The 17817-nt window shown below is 38.2% G+C and overlaps 1 protein-coding gene across 1 annotated transcript in view; it reads right to left on the bottom strand.

Moving 5' to 3' along the window:
• The window catches only part of SCIN (scinderin), an 85192-nt gene extending 70806 nt beyond the window's left edge, over window positions 1–14386 (bottom strand). Inside the window, exons 1-3 of the mRNA XM_001082780.5 lie at window positions 13762–14386; window positions 6078–6232; window positions 3038–3199 (exon numbers count right to left, since the gene is read on the bottom strand). Coding sequence (XP_001082780.1) covers window positions 3038–3199; window positions 6078–6232; window positions 13762–13960 — 516 coding nt within the window. The 5' untranslated portion in view covers window positions 13961–14386. The remainder of the gene's footprint in view (window positions 1–3037; window positions 3200–6077; window positions 6233–13761) is intronic.
• Window positions 14387–17817: the final 3431 nt, after the last annotated feature.

Here is a 17817-nt window from a genome sequence, read left to right on the forward strand (position 1 = left end):
TGACACAGAAGGTTGTCTTTAAATAACTAGCGTAATGACTACTATTAAAATATTATGGTACAGAAAAGTTTAGTTACGTGTATTTCTTTGTTTACTGACACACCCCAAAATAAAGCTGCCAAGGTAGTTCAAGATCTTATCACCATTCAGAAACTTTTGGCAACACACCAACTGGCTAAAGGTTAATAACACAAACACAGATCTTGGAAGTATTTATTGTAGATTATGTAGGAATCTGGTGCTTGATTCTCACCAGGGTATCCCTTTTGTGTATAGGAAAATTCCAGAATATAACAGATAACCAAGCACCAGTACCTCTGCAACAAATATCTTTCATTGCATGTATCTCTTTTACAAGGCATGGGAGAAGAGAACTTGAAAGTTATTAAAGATAATTAACTATATAAAATAACTTACTATTAAATAGACAAATGCCCTGGAACCTTATAATAGAGACTCTGTCCCTTTTACATGAACCTGGATTTGTGGGTCATACTCCCACAGGTTGACTATGAGAAGAGAGTATACGACATAAGAACTACAACCTGTCTACCACCACACCCAACTACTTGGCCCATAGTGGAAACTCTGTATTTGTTCTGCAAAATAATAAATGATTTAGTGAATGCTACTGCTTTCAGTGGAATCTCAGCAGATTAGGCATCATCAGGTTTGAATTCAGCAGATTCTGAAACTATCGCAAGACATTCTATTACCAGGCCATACTATCTAATATACTACCAAGTTAGCTTAGTGCCATGAAAAGAATGTAAAGTAGGAATAGAAAAACCAGGCCCCATCCTGGGTCACCACGCAACTGGCATGAATGTGGAGTGACTTGCACATACCTTCTAAGGCCTAAAGCTTTTGTTTCCCCTTTTGAAACTGGGATGATAACTGCCATTTCCCAGATGTGACTGTGTGTCAGATGAGACTGAATCATAGTCAGCTAAGGATAAAAGTGGCATCAGAAATCAGACTCAAGATGTAAAAACAAATGAGGAAGTTAAGGCTCAGAGACAGTGAGTTGCCCAAGATCATAGCAGATAGTTAGAAAGCTCAACTGGAAGCTATCCATGATAATTGAATAGATGATTATACTTACATAACAATTACATTATACACAACAATTTTTTTGTTTTTAAAGAAAAGAAATACTTACAAGTAATGGCAGTAATTAATTACATTATCATTGGGAAGCGTCCTTCTTGTTTAGGGACCCTCATGATCACCTAATCGAATATCTACTTTTACAGATGAGAACCTCAGAGTACAGCAACTGGAATGAGAACTGAGGTCTCCTTTTTCTAATAAAAATGCCATTTTATTTTCAAAAGCACTTATATATTATAAGGGGCTTTAGAGTGTAAATGGTGGAGATGAAAGTTGAGATAGAAAATTATTGTGCATAGGGTTTGAGAGACTGAATGGTGCAACTGCTTTGGAACTGTGTGGCTGTAGACATTTATTCGCACGAGTTATTTATTTCTTTATTTATAGCGTAGGGGGTGGCAGCGGGAGGGGAGAATGAAAGGGTGGAATAGTATGTGTATTCTGCCTAGATCTGAGAGTCAGGACTTAAATCTGTTAGGAGAATGAATTAGCTATTGAAGTTGAGAAGGACTTTCCCATGAAATTTATTGTGAGATTCAGGGCAAAAGTACTGCCATTTAGGGTGTAGATGTCTACGTGTAATATTAAGAATTGTACTTTGGGCATTTATATTATTGTGATCTCAACTTTGCATACAAGCTGGTATGATCCAAGACAGTTGGATTATGTATAAGTAGTAATAAAACTATAGATGCACGCTCACTTAAAGAAACTGATGCAGTTTATATCTTGGGGTCATTTTCCAAACAATGTATAACCTTAGTATATTTAATATCTGTACTGTTGTTAAATTAATATTGCTTAAACAGAACTTTGTAACTCTATTTTCAGAATCCTTTGTGCCCCTCCTCTATGCCAATGGAATAAGCTCTTTTGGCTTCTGTCTACTGCTTTATCCCAAAATACTGCCGAAGTAGATGCAATAAAACAAAAAGCTTAGTGGGACATCAGATATGCTGAGAGTCTAATCCTGGCTTCATCATTTACTGACTTTGCAACCTTGAGCAAATTCCACATACAAGCCTCATGCTAACTGAAGCAATGCAGGTCAGCTCATGACTCTGTTATAACGTTTGGCCCAGAAATGTTAGGAATGATAATTAGAATGTTGACATGTATGGTGTGATGAATATTATGATAATGAAAAGCAGGAAGAGGAGATCCTTGTAAGTTCTGTGCTTTCTTGCTTTCATTGCTTTTGCACATGGTTTTTCAGTGGAGGGAAATGCTCTTTATTTCTATTATAAAACTTAACAAAGTTTTAAAGATACAACTTATATCCTACCTTCTAGAGTCTAGCAAAGGGTCTTGCAATAATGCTTCTTTGTCATGACAATAATGATTAATAAATATACCTGATATTAGAGGAGCGTCTTCCAGGAAGAAAACATAAGTCAGATATAATATACCATTGCCCATGCTGTTAAGATGATACTTGATATTTGTACTTCTGCTAATTGAAAAGTGTGAAACGGTATGGTGTGTGTGTATATGTATGTCAAAATACATCTTTACAATTCTTTAGGTGGCTGTTTAGATTCATCTTATGTCTATATTATATTCTAGAACCTTTTGTTGCTGGGGGAACCAGTTTCCCCCTCAAGCTATGTTTTCCCATGCACAATTAGAGACAAAAATAATTAGAGGAAGCTCTGTTCAGAGAGAAGGGGAAATGTATTAAAAATTAGTCAATATCTGTTCTATGGTGGGAAGAACTAAATCACTATTCTAAACCTATCAAAGAAAAACCTTTGAAGTCTCACTTCATGCGTCATTTAAATACTTGGCAATTACTCATCTCACATAAACATGGCCCCTTTCCAGTGTGTAGAAAAAGTGATTCTTTTCAATAACATGTATATATGATTTGATCTGAAAGCAATTCACTTTTCTTTAGACATCAATGTGTGTATATGAAACTTACGGTGCCAAGGTCAATGATGAAGCAGTCACCCTTGTTGAAACTGTCCCAGCTAAGGGGAACTTCTGTGGCTCTCACCACTCTACGACCCTTCACATGCAGGAGCCTCTTGGCTGTCAGGTCGTTCGTAAGAACATGGTTTAATCCAGATGCCACACCTCCAGCCTGATGAATGGAGGGAAGACACACAAAAAACAAAGAGAAAACTGATGAGGTGTCTACCTAGACAAAGCAAAGTACAATAATACCGCTGGTGTTTGTGTCAAAACTGTACCGTCAGGCCAAGTTAAAATAGCCACCTATTCCATAAGACAAGAGAGAACCCCTTGGTAATCAACAGATTGTGTTTGTTTGGTCTCTTTATTCTTTCTGTTTCAACCATTCAATTGACAGCTGCAAGTATTTACTGAGAACCTTCAGTGTATAAAACGCTGCTGCAAAAACAAAAAGAAGAAGCCATAGCTCTTGCCCTTTGGACACTAATGATCCCCAAATCATTACTAAGCAAGAAGGCAAATATTTCAGGGAAGAAGGTGACAGGTGGCTAGAGGAGGGTCAGAGATAACACGTACAGATGACAGCAGCCAGAGAAGAAGGCACCCAAAAGTTCACACTGGTACAGGGTTGGGACAGAGATGGTTATTGAGTGCTGGCCAGGAATGGGCTGATCTTATGTATGGTCCTTGTTTTTACATTTAAAGTAATCAAATGTCTTCTATATTTTCTGGTAAACAGGTCTTACTATTAATAAATATGCTAGGCCTGAGTGTTTTTACTGTAAGCTAGGAGAGATGCAATATATTGACTGTACATCCCCAGCCAAAACAAAACAAAATAAAATGAAATATAATCACACTGAATTAAAGAAATGCTTAAGAAAAAATATTAATTGTATCAACTACATCTTCTTATATTATTTGCAATCATCTTTTACCTTTTCATTTTTTCTAATTAAATGATATGAACCATATCTTTATTTCTACAATTAATTATAATTAATTATATGTGCATAACTGAGCTGCAGAATAAACAAAACTGTCATTGATAGATTAAAGACCTCTATAATAATGGTAAGGAAAATTAGAGCTAATTTGTCATTAGCACATTCTTTTCCACTGACTTTAAATTTCCACCATTCTCCAAGAAAAGTTGGTATCGATTAAAAGTTAATTTCAGGACAATTAAAACCTCAAATTAAAAAAATATATATATACAATGATTTCCCAGTTCATAATTTTACTACGACTGCCACATTTCTTGGTTGAATAAACTAAGCTTTATATAATTAAATAAATACAAGTTTTCATCTATGTACTACTGCTTTGAGACGGAGTTTCACTCGTGTCTCCCAGGCGGGAGTGCAATGGCATGATGTCGGCTCACTGCAACCTCTGCCTCCTGGGTTCAAGCAATTCTCCTGCCTCAGCTTCCCTAGTAGCCAGGATTACAGGCGCATGTCATCACGCCCAGTTAATTATTGTATTTTTAGTAGAGGGGATTTCACCATATTAGTCAGGCTGGTCTCAAACTTCTGACCTCAGGTGATTCATCTGCTTTGGCCTCTCAAAGTATCAGGATTACAGGTGTGAACCACCACGCCCGACCACAGTTACTTTATTATTTAATTTATTCCTTAATACAACAGCTGTATGAGGAAGCTGTTATAATATTTATTGTTTGGGGAAACTGAGCACAGAAAGCTCTGTATTTTCCCTAAAGGAAAAACGTCATATGTGGCAGAAATGGCTCCATAACTAGGATGGTGTCACAGCACCTGCTTTTAGTAACTACAAGACTCAACTTATTTAAAATGTTGAGTTCACTGACATAAAGGAAGTTTCAGTATAATTTGTCATAAACTGTAGGAGCTCATGTGAATCAAATAAAATGAGAGGTAATAGTTTTGTATTTAGGGTAGTTCATAGCCTAGAAAAAAAAAATGATTTCAAGAGACATAAGAGAACCTACAATGTATAAGTGTTTTGTTCTGATCTTAATAGTATCACAAAATATTCAACCAAGACTCTGAACAGGTAAAGGTGTAAATAAGCCTTGCCATCTTAGTAAGTGGAGTTATTATTACAGTCAGAATTGTAGTGAAGCTCTAAGGTTTCAGGTCTTCACTAGGGTAACATGCTGACAAGGCGGGGCAGCGGGATGTGCAGAACACTTGCTGGAGCGTGTTTGATTTCGGAAATCTGTGACGTTTGTCTGGGGAGGGTATTCCTCACACTTGAACTGAACACACGTGGAGGGGTGGGTGGCAGGAATGGTGAAGGGAGGGCCAGTCTGGAAAGATAACTGGGAGAATGACAAAAAAAGAACAAAACAAACAAACAAACAAAAGACAAAAAAAACCCTGTCCTATACTGAAGGCTGCCTTAAAGGGATAGAACCATTTAACTATTTGTTCTTGTTTTTCAGAAGTAAAGCCAATTGATAGGTGTTTCAGACCAGTGTGGGTAAATTGTGTATGTGCGTGTGTGTAGTTTACCTGCAGAATTTTCAGCTCAAAAGTTTCATCTGCATCCCTTCTAAGATCAAACCACACTATTTTGGAAATACATGTATAGTTCTTTACAGTAACTAAAATTATAATTATTATAAATACTGTATTAATATATTCCAGAACAACTGAGATTTTGAAGGCTTCGGTACTCACAGAAACTTCAAAGATTCTCTGGAATAGCAAAAACAAAAACTTTTAAGACCCAAATTACCAAAATTTAAATGTTGAAATAGCTACAAAATATTAAAAAGTTGTCTTGTGAAGACATAACTGAAAGCTCTTTTAAAAAATTAACCTATCAAAGTAAATTGTCACAATATTTCACATATTGTACCACACATTTCACAAACATTTATTGAGCACCTACTGTGTATTCATCAGGTACTGGGGATATATCCATGAACAAAACAGATTAAAACAACAACAAAAAACAAAAAACTGTGTCCTCAATGAACTGTCATTCTATGAAGACAGGAGGTATGGATGGACAAGAGGAGAAAGGGATTCATAATGGAAAGTGAGGGAGCTGCTTACCTTGTATTTCAGACCGTCTTTGAAATAGCTAACAAAGTCAGTAGACTCATATCCTTGAAGTTCTCTATTCTGCACTGGCTTGCCACCCAAATAGTCATCCATCTGAACAGTGAAGATGGCAGCAGCTGTGCTTTCATCCTGGGAACACTCCTTTCCTAAAACAGTGAACAACAGCACCTCAAATACCAAGCAAGAAGAAGGATTAAGGCAGAATTTCTGATATGAGTCAGAAATTTTCATTTCAATTATGTGTCAATACAACAGTCTTCTACAGAAAGATCTTTTAGCTGAAATAGTGTAACATATTATTTTGCTAATAATTAACAATATTTTTGTCTATTTTTTTTTTTTTTTTGAGAGAGGGCGTTGCTCTGTTGCCAAGCCTGGAGTGCAATGGCATAGTCATAGCTCACTGTAACCCCAAACTCTGGGGCTTAAGCGATGCTTCTGCTTCAGTCTCACAGGCAGCTTGGACTACAGGTGCATGCCACCATGCTTTGCTAATTCTCAAAAAAGTATTTTGTGCAGCCGGGCGCGGTGGCTCAAGCCTGTAATCCCAGCACTTTGGGAGGCTGAGACGGGCGGATCACGAGGTCAGAAAATCGAGACCATCCTGGCTAACCCGGTGAAACCCCGTCTCTACTAAAACATACAAAAAACTAACCCGGCGAGGTGGCCGGCGCCTGTAGTCCCAGCTACTCGGGAGGCTGGGGCAGGAGAAAGGCGTGAATCCGGGAGGTGGAGCTTGCAGTGAGCCGAGATCCGGCCACTGCACTCCAGCCCGGGTGACAGAGCGAGACTCCGTCTCAAAAAAAAAAAAAAAAAAAAGGTGTTTTGTAGGGAAAAGATCTCTGTATGTTGCCCAGGCTGGTCTCAAACTCCTGGCCTCAAGCAGTCCTCTGGCTTTGGCCTCCTAAATTTTGGGGGATTACAGATGTGAGCCACCGTGCCCGGCCTGTTTTTGTTTCTGCTTTTTCCAATTCCTTCAAAAATTTTAAAAAGAAACACTGCTGTGTGAAGTTGCTCGGGAAGATAAAACAACCTATTCCAATGAGATTTAAGTAAACATTAATTTGGTAAGGTCAATAAGATCAGGCTATGAAAACATTTGACAACTGGTTTAGCCTTTATTAGGATAAATCTTTGGTTTTATGATATGTCAATATGTGAATTAATGTTTGTGAGAAATATGAACATCATGAGCCATAATTAAATAAGTGGTTTTTACAATGGGAAAATGAATATAATTTAATTTTACTCCTATTTTTTTGGTCTTTTTCCCTACTTCACTATCTGATTGGTTTTGTTTGAATGAAATAATGATCTCTGAAGGAAAGGAAGAGCAAAGGAAGCAGCATGTTAACATTTATTAAGTGTTAATGTACTTGGTATTGTTCCGGGTATTTTACATACAACATACATTTAATTTTCACAATTGTAATACAGATCACATCCAGGTAACTTCACTAAGGTCAAAACAATTAGTAAGAACGAGTGTCTGTAGTGTACATAAAGGTCACAGTACGGACAGTCAGGAGGGGTACTCACATTTTATGGAAAACACTTCAAACTCTTTACTACATCCAAGCTGTAATAAAAATCTTAAATGACTCTAGAAATAATAATGGCCAACATTATACATTTATACTACCCCTATGGGCCAGACACTGTGCCAGTGTTTTACATGGATGATCTCATTTAATCTTCAAACAACCTAATAAAGCAGAACCTATTTTCTACTAGATTGGAACAGAGAAAATGGAGGCTTAGAGAGGCTGGGTAACTTTTCTGAGGTCAGAGAGCAACTTTTGGGAGAAAAGGACCAGATGTAGGTTTGTGTGACTCTGAAGCACAGGTTCTTAAAAGCTACAGTACACTTGTGGGTAATTTTTTGTACTCAGGCTCTCATTAACAGTACAATTTTATAGTGACAAGGTATGTTAATTTCTTCCATGGATAACTGATGCATAAAAGCTTAGAAGCTGTAATAATTTAATAGTTCACATGAACAACCCTAATTGAGAGTATTCACCAAAGTTGAAGAAGGGAAATCAGTCAGCTGTATTAAAGAAAGAATCAGATTTCTTACAATTCCCCCTCTTACTCTCAAAGGAGACCCATATACCAAGTATCTTCTGAGGGGGGAGAACAACAACAACAACAAAAAACAACTCAGTAGCTAGAAGACTACTTGACATGACAACAATTTTGTGAACTTGCTGTGGTCAAAGTTAATTATTTAACACACCAGCAATTTTGCGATCTGAAAGGACTCTGGTGTCATTCTTCTGCCAATTTGGGATCCAAACCCTAACTGAGAATACTGTAAAGACGTAGATGTAGATTTTTATGATGCTTTAAGAGATAACTTGGAATCAAGATTAACATCAAAGGTGCTAAAGATGATGTATTTGACATAAACATCCTTACCTGACTACAAGTTGAAACCTGAATCTCTTTAGGTAGATGTAAATGGACAGGCATGAAGTTAATGAATGAACTGAAAGTAAGTTAATTAAATCACGCTATCATTTGCTGATGCTTATGTAATGTGGTTGGCCAGGGGATATCTGTATGAATAAAACAGGCTGCCTGAAAGAGGTTGACGGTCTTGATGAAGCCAATGTCAGCCTTGGGATGCAAAAATTAGAATCAAATTCAGTTGTAGCATGATGGAATTCCAGAAAGTGTTTAGAAACTTATGAACTTTGTGTATAAAGTCTGGTTAAGAATCAATTTAGTTTTCCCCTATGAATCTGCTTATGATTTCCATTTGTTGTTTCCCTACACTGATTTTACCAGTCTCTTTTATGTTCTGTTATACTATGTTGTGCCATGCTATTTTATATTATGTTAGACTTGTGTACATCCTGCAAATTACTGTATTTTGTGGTTGTAACGATTTTATAGATAAAAAGAGGGGTTTAAAACTAGGTTAATCCAACAGCCATCCATGATAAAATAAAATAAGCCAAATTAGGAATAGAGAGGAACACCTTCAAATGATAATTAGAGTCAACAAAAAATGTAGCGCTAACAATGCTGAACAGTGAAAGACTGAATGTTTTTCCCATAAAATCCGGAAAATGGGTGTGGAATCTCACCACTCTTATTCAACATAGTACAGGAAGTTCTAACCACTGCAATAAAATAAGAAAAAGAAAAAAAGGCATACAAATTGAATATGAAGAAATAAAAAGGTCTCTATTTAGAGACAACAATATTGTTTACATAGTGAACTCTAAGAGCGCTACCAAAAAATAAAAATAAAAAATAAAAACTCTCCTAGAAATAAAAAGTATATTGAGCAAATTAGCAGGATACAAGATTCATCAGTAACACAAAAAATCAGTCACATTTCTTTTACTTTTTCTTTTTTTTTTTTTTCTGAGATGGAGTCTCGCTCTGTCGCCCAGGCTGTAGTGCAGTGGCCGAATCTCAGCTCACTGCAAGCTCCGCCTCCCCAGTCCACGCCCACATTTCTATATAGAAACAATGAACATGCTGAAACTGAAATTAAAGGCGCAATGCTATTTACAATCACTCCAAAGAAACTGCAATACTCAGGCATATAGTTTAAAAAAATGTATAGGAACTGTACACTGAAAATTACAAAATGACATGCAAAATATCAATGAAGACTTAAGTAAATGTAAACATTTAGTGTTCATGGATTTTAAGACTCCACATAATAACGATGTCAATCCTTCACAAATTGATCTATAGGCCTAATGTTATTCTTATCAAAATCACAGTAAGGTTTATTACAGACATATACAAGCTTATTCCAAAATTTATATAGTGTGGCACAGGCCCTAGAATAGCTAAAATCATCTTGACAAACAAGCATAAAGTGGGAGGAATCGCTCTACTTGATACTAAGGTTTACTATATAGCTAATGTGATTAAAACAGATTGGTACTGTTGAAGGATAGACACAGATCAATAGACCCAATATCCCCCAGTAGTGACACTTTTTAAAATTACAGTATGGCTTAGTATATTAATGTATAGTACAGTACAGCACTGAATACCACAACCAGGATATTGGCATTGATATAATCCACCTATTTTTTTCATATTTTTTCAGTTTTACTTGTATTCATGTGTGTATATGTGCATTTAGTTCTATAAAGTTTTATCACATGAACAAATTCATACATCTGCTATCGCAATCAAGACGCTGTATAGTCCCACCAAAAACATCCTTCATGTTGCCCTTTTATAATACACTCTTCCCCTGCCCACATCATCCCCTCTTCACCCTATCAATACATAACTAATGGCAATGCCAAATCTAAAATTTTGTCATTTCAAAAATGTTATTTAAATGAGATCATACAGTATAAAGCCTCTTAAGATTTTTCGCTCAGCATGATTCCCTGGAACTTCATCCAAGTTGTTGTATGTATCAACAGTTTGTTCCTTTTTATTGCTGAGTAGTATTAGTTGGTACAGATGTACAACTTGTTCAACCAGTCACCTGTTGAAAAGCATCTGGGCTGATTCTAGTGTTTGTTTATTCAAATAAAACTGCTGTGGAAATTCAGGTCCAGGTTTTCGTGTGAACACAAAACTTCATTTTTCTGGGATAAATACCAATGAATGCAATTGCTGGGTCATATGGTGGTAATATATTTGGTTTTGTAAGAAACTACTAAACTCTTTTCCAGAGTGCTGTACCATTGCACGTACCCACCCCCATGCTCCAGCAATGTAAATGATCCAATTTCTCAGCATCCTAGCCAGTCCTTCATATAAGTTCTTTGTATCGTATATTGTAATCCAATCCTTTGGATTCTCAGGGCACAAGGCCTGATACAGCCCACTTATAACATAAATGCATACTGCTTTCAAATATATTTGGGAAAAGTTTAAAACTGGCAAACAGAAAGAATGAGGATAAGTGTTTGTAGCTTAGGTTAGGGATGTGACAGGGAGCAGTTTTACTATCTAGACCTACCCATTCATTTGGTGCTATAAGGAACTAGAAACAGAAGGTGGATGGATGCATTTAAACTGTTAGGTGCAAAGCTGAAATGTTTTTAAAGAAGGGCTAATGCAATAACATTTAAGTTCTTTGCAATAAATTTTTACTTCCATTACATTTAAGCATATGATGTTAATACATTTAAGCACGTAATATTAATACAATAAAATAATCTGAGATATGCCGAGTGTTCTGGAAACATGGAAGGAGAGACCAGGAAAGACGACTCTCCCTCTCTTCTCTCTCGTTTTAGGTCCAACTTCTTTCTGTTTCCCCTGTCTGCCTCCCATTTGGCCTGTTTCTTCATTTCTATGCTACGCACCTTTTTTCATCTCAGTTTAACTTTAGTTTCTCTTCTTTCCAGCTGATTCCCTTTAACCAAATGTTCTTTTCCCCTGGATGTTCAGCTCTCTCTCCTGGGACTTTCTCTCAATCTGTCTCTCTGATGAATCCTCATGGATTCATCCTAATTTAGGTCTTAGACTACACTATTCTGGATGAAATTCTGTTTTCTTAGGGAACTGAAGTAGGAAGAACTGTTGGGCAATCCCATCTGAAGGTCCTGTTGACTATTTTACTTGAAGCTTTTTTCCTCTCCATGATTCTCTCTTGACACAAAAACCCTTCCAAGTACTCTCACTCTTTTTTTTTTTTTTTTTTTTTTTTCTGTAAAGGCTTCTGTTTCCCTATAACCACAGACACTTTGTGCTTTCACAGTAACTATCACATTCTACCTGTGTTATATCACTTTTTGTCTTTTTGCACCTTTGAGGTGATGAACTTTCAGAGAAGGTTCATTAATTATTCATATCTACAAGTGCCTTGTACAGTACTGGCCATATTGAATAATTACTGAATGAATTCACTTGTTATTAACATGTTATTGACTTTAGTTTTAGCACGTCTTTAAGAATATAAATGTTTCTGCCCAAAGCATTTCTTATTATATTTTTGAAATTTATGAGCACCAAGTGGATAATTAAGCAGATAATTAACTGAATAAGGTGAATCTATAAACCCTACAAAACTTAGTAGTTAAGTCAACTTGGATAAAAATGTATAGAATTAAAGAACTGTGTTCAAATCTCCCTTGCGGTCGTCTGACAAAATCAAACTTAACTGCTGTCTACAGTAAGATATGGAATGATTTCACATTTTAATTTATTCAAATGGCAAATGTGGCATTTCAAACACTTTCATTCATATTAGATTTATGTTCTACATAGAAAGTCCTCTGTAAGGACATCATTATTCTATCTGGCATCATTCATTCTTGAACATGGGTTATATATTAAAGTTTCAGTGTTTTCTGGCACAAAATACAAATAGATGACAGTGTATTACAGCATTATAATAGGAATAACAGCAATGCAGCAAGAAACCAAAATGTGTTTAGAACTCAGGCTGAGCCTTCTCCGCCTCCTCAAACTAACACAAATTTTTGACTCCAAATGTTATAATTAGAAGTCTTGTCTTCATCTACATATTTTTCATTTCTCATTTCTCAAATGCCTGTTCCAGGTGTTTGCCAGTGTTTAGACAGTCACTATTCCATGTTTTCTACTATTTCATTTCTTAAAATCTTCAAGTGTTAGAAATTACAATGTTGGCTTTCAGGGACTTAAAAATGTGTATGCGTGTGTGTGGTTTTGTGTGTTTTCCTCCTAAGCTCAGGGATAAAACTAAACAAACACGAGTACTGGGCAGGCTAGCTAGTTTTAAAAGAAGGCAAAAAGGCTCAGAGAATAGGCATGTTGTTAGACAGGGTGTGCCCACTGGCACAAGACCTCCTGGGGAGAGGGTGGACATTCGGGATGTTTATGAGTAAAAGTAGAAGGTGGAAAAAGAACACACAAGGCCCAGTGTCCTGACAGCCTGGCACGAATGCAGCTCAAAATAATTACTACTGCTGAAGGAACAGTTTCTGTTCCATCTTGTGTCCTTGCTAAAATAAATAATAAATAATAACAATAAAGCAGTCTATCTACATAAATATGTGAAATACCCATATAGAGCTATTTATTTATATATAAAATATCTGTATCTTTTTCTTGCTTCCCTCTGAGGGCGTCAGCTTCCTAATGAAGCGGAGTTTTTGTCTACCAGACCCGCAAGCAGCGTGGTGCGGGTAGAATCCTATTTTAAAGAGGCCCAGAACAATAATCCCCGCAATCATAGAGAAAATAAGCCAGTGCCCGAAAGCAACAAACAAAAATAATGTGTGAAGGAAAAGAAAAAGACTTCTCCCTAGCGGCGGCAGATGCACCCAAACTTTATGACTTCCTCTCCATCCCGACAGGGAAAGCAGGACTGAGCTTGTCGGAAGGTGAGCAGGGCCTGGCCAGAGACGGCGCGCGCGGAGGCAGAGCCCCTGGACAAGAGTGGCATTTGGAGACTTGAAGGTGAAAGGGGAAGAAGCCAGAGTCACCAGCTCCAAAGTCCCGGAACTACACCTGGCAAAGGTCAAAGCCTGTGGGGTAAGTCAATTGCGGACAACGCCAGAGCCTCGCGTTTGCAGCAGGCAAGTTGACTTCGGCGGGGAGAAAGTGGCCGGCCGCAAAGGGCCGCCCGACAGGTCTCCAGTCTAGCTCAGTTTGCAGTCCCCTTTGCTCCCACGTCTGCAGATCTCGGACCCCTAGGTCCTCCCCTCGCCCGCCTTGGCGCGTCGGGGTCCCGACGCCCGCCGTCCCTTACCGAGCCAGAAGTGCAGGCGGTAGGTGAAGCCTCGGCTCGTCTTGGCCGTATGCAGCACCAGGTAGGCATCCCCGACGTAGAAGTCTCCGTGAGCGCTCTGGGGCACGGGCACCAGCTCCAGCTTCTCAATCCTCCAGACCTGCAGTCCCGCCTGCTTGCCCGCCCGGGCGAACTCCTCGTGGTATAGCTCCTGTGCCATGGCTCCTGCACGCGATGCTCCGGGGGGCGCGGGATCTCGCTGACCTTGTAGCTGGACTAAACCCAAAGCAGCAGGAGGAACCTTATTCGCCGCCACTTTGTAGGGTTTGCCATCCGGGGAGGCGGCGCCCTGAAACGGGAGGGGCTAAGTGCCCGGGCGCGAGTTGATGGAGTAGGCGATCGCTTCCCACCGGGAGCGCAGCGCTGGCTTCCAAGCTCCCACGCCCTGCCCCAGGCCAGGAGCAGAATTGGCGTCCCAGAAGTGTTGAGATTCAGAGGGAGTTTATAGTAACTTGTGCCAATGCCTCCTCCAAGGAAAGACATTTTCTCTAGCAATAGACGGAGAACATTAACGATTAAAACTGCCTGGCACTCCCTCGTGCATACTCATCATCACCGTCCTGCATATTTCCTCTTCTCTCGCTAATTCTGTTATTTCTGGACCTCAGTTGTTCTTGGCAGGAGGGGTGAGGTGAGGAAAGAGCGTGCCAGCCCTACAGAGTTGAGTCAGCGTTTACCCGGGTGGAGCAATACCTGTTCTTTCTGGCCCTCTAGAATACTTCTTTCCTAGAACAAATCTTCCTCTGCTAATAGCAACACCTGCCGTTAGGCAGCAGAGGAGTGTGCCACATTAGCATGTTGGAATAATTTTAATGCATCCTTCTTTAAAAAATTGGCTTTTTGAGTAACAAACATCCTAATGATCAATTCTGTCATTTCATTGGGCAATCTCTCCATTCCTGATGACCAAAGTTTCTGTCTTGATCTTCCAGTTTGAAAATACCATGAAAAACAGCGTGTCCGTTTTCTTGGACAGGAAGAAAACCTGGAAGAATGACAGTCTTACCCCAGGTGACAGAGCTCTGTAAATCTCAAGGAGTTCAGGAGCTGTGGTTGAGTTCTCTTACCACCTGCTTCCTTTGGCCAAGAAAGATGAAAACAACAACAACAACAACAAAAACCCAGCAGCCGCCCTCCTGAGATGTTCTCTGCAGGGCTGTTTGTGGCTGTAATTTTATGCTTGGCCAGCCTTCTGGGTTACCTGTTACCTAGTTTCAAGGTGAAAATTTTCTCATTGTTTTACCTACAGGTTTTGCTTTTGCAGGATGGCTAAAACACTATGGAATTTTTAGTGTTCCATATGGAAAATTTACTCTTGATTTGGCATTCATTTAACAAGCTGGTAAAGGATTTTATTACTGAAAAAGGCAAATCACTCAGGATGTATAGAGTAAGAAAGCTGAAGTTCATGCATGTAAAATTGTTTTCATTTAATTTCTAAAATTACATGAATCCCTGGAACATCAATAATAATGCAAAATTAGTTTTTTCCTTAATTAAATTATGTTTTTCATAGGTTATTACATGACCATGGTAAAAAAATTAAAAGTACAAAATGTGTGCAATAAAAAATTATCTCCATTTCACCCTGCCACACAGTTGCTTTCCCCAAAGGCAATTACGTTACCAGTTTCTTATGTATTTTTGCAGACACTCAAATTTTGTCAACAGAAATATAGATAATGTAGTTATTTTAATTTTTTAACAGAAAATGTAACATATAACCTTTCCGAATTCCCCCACCGTGTGCGTGTTTGTGTGTGTGTCTGTGTCTGTGTATCAACACACAGTACTCATAGAGCTACCAGTTTTTACTGACCACATGGTATTCTACCTTATAAACATACTAATTTATTTTGTCTATCTTAGTTCATAGTGTAGGGGCCAAGGGAAAACTTCCTGTCTGCCCTCTGAAGCTTCACTGAAAAACCAAGTCACAAAAGGCAGATTAACAGGACAAATGGCATACAAATTTATCAAAGGACATGGGGGAGAATCACAGAGTGATTGCCCAATATCCCAATGAGGTACAGATGGTTGTACATCCTTACTAGAGGAAAGGCAGATGGGTGATGTATGGGTGATTTGGGGAGTTAGAAAATGATTTTTAGGGGAATTCAATGGGTTTGAAGAACATGCAATGGCCTGAGACAAAGTCTGTTAAGCCTGCAGAGCAGACAGTGGTTTGTGACAAAAGTCTGTCCATGTGTGTTGACAGACTTCAGTTTTTCTTTCTGCAATATGAGTTCAGTTTGTGGAAAGTCGGGGAAGCGACCAGAGGTAACCGTTTTCTTCTTTGGCAAGTCGAGACTTTAGGCAGATAAGGGAACTTCAGAGAACACCTTCATCCTGTGCTTTGGGAAAGAGAGGATTGGTGAAGGAAGGTCAAAGAAATTTTGAGGCTTCTTCATTTCAGCATGTCAAAGTGTCACATTTTGTGGTATTGGTTTCTGAGCCCCAACATTAGGCATTTAAATTTTGTGTATATTTTGCCAATACAGTGTTACAAATAGCATATTGAACATACTTTATTATACATTTGCAGTATTATAATTGAGTTAAACCCCTGGAAATATAATTAGTTGGGATTAAATAGTTTTTATGATAGTGATGATAATTACGAAACCAATTACTACCACTAACTGATGTTTGACAATAATTGGCTATAGTACACATTATCTTGATTCAATTCCTGCTTCCATCCTTAGTTCTGAGGCTTTCAGGAAGTTACTTAACTACACACAGCCAGTCTCACGTTCCTCATCTCTAAAATGGGGAAGTAGTATTTGCCTTATAAGATTATTTGGTTTAAATGAGTTGACACAAATAAGGTATTTGTGTCTGTTACACAGAAAACGCTCAATAATTAGGAACTATTATTATGTGGTGTAAGTTTTCTTTTGCTCCTTTAGATCTATTCTCTGTCCTGCACCCTTCCATCTTCCCTTGAGGCTGATCTGCAAGAGCTAAATCAAGTGGGCTCTGATGTCCTCTAGCTGAGGCTTGGTTGGAGATCAGAGGGAGAAGAGAGTGAGGTCGGAGTATTCATTTGCTTGGCTTCTTCTGCAGAAAGTCACTGTTCTTTTAAAGGCAAATAACTCTGCCTTTTTCTCTCCGGTTGGGTTATAGCAACTCTCCCTTCACATGTTTTATTCCTTTTGTTTTTCTCTGCCTCTGTACTTTTGTATATAGCTTACTAAAAATCTCCTGGAATTTTCCTATTTTGCATGCATCCTCTGTTGTAAGTTGAGATCCTAATGGATAAATTGTATTATCTATATTCTTTTTTTTTCTCCTGACCAAAACAGTGAGAGGTGGATATGAGGCCTCATTTTACTGATGAGGAAACTGAAACTTTGGAGTTTGCCGTAAGTCAGTCACCCAGCTGATGAGTAGCCAAAGGGAATTCAAGCTCTCTCTCTCTCATTCAAAAGCACTTGCTCTTTCCAAAAACGTATTCTTTCAATATGAATTATTTGGCCAGGTGTTTTTCCCTGAAGCATACTTTATGGTTTTATTTTCCTCAAGGTTGTACCTAGAGAAGCTTCTGATCTAGTGTGTCCTATGCAACACTAAGAAACTTAGTTTTAACTTTGAGCTGTTAGATCTCGGTTTCCTTATCTGTAGACTGAAATCATGTATTCTTTTCCTCCTGAGGAAAAAAAAAATATAAGAACTGGTGCTCTAGACTTAAGATAATTTAAAAACCAGAAGTATCTCATGTTCAGTTCCAATTTCAGTGATCATTCCTTTCTTGGAGAAATAAAAAGAAGCTTTGGCATAGATGAAAGTGAAATTCCCTCTAGGTTAGGCCAGAGCCAGTGTGAGGCAAGTAAGACACATGCCTAGGATGCAGAAGTTAAAAAGGCACAAAAAACAACAAAACAAAGTAGCATTCAAGATAAATACTATTTTATGGTGATATTTTAAAGCTCAAAATTAATGCAAAATATCATGATATAACATTTCAAATAGAGACAGGATTGTATATAGTGCTATACAGGCTGAGACAAAGGA

This window comes from Macaca mulatta, chromosome 3, assembly GCF_049350105.2.
Source record: "Macaca mulatta isolate MMU2019108-1 chromosome 3, T2T-MMU8v2.0, whole genome shotgun sequence".
NCBI lineage: Eukaryota > Metazoa > Chordata > Mammalia > Primates > Cercopithecidae > Macaca > Macaca mulatta.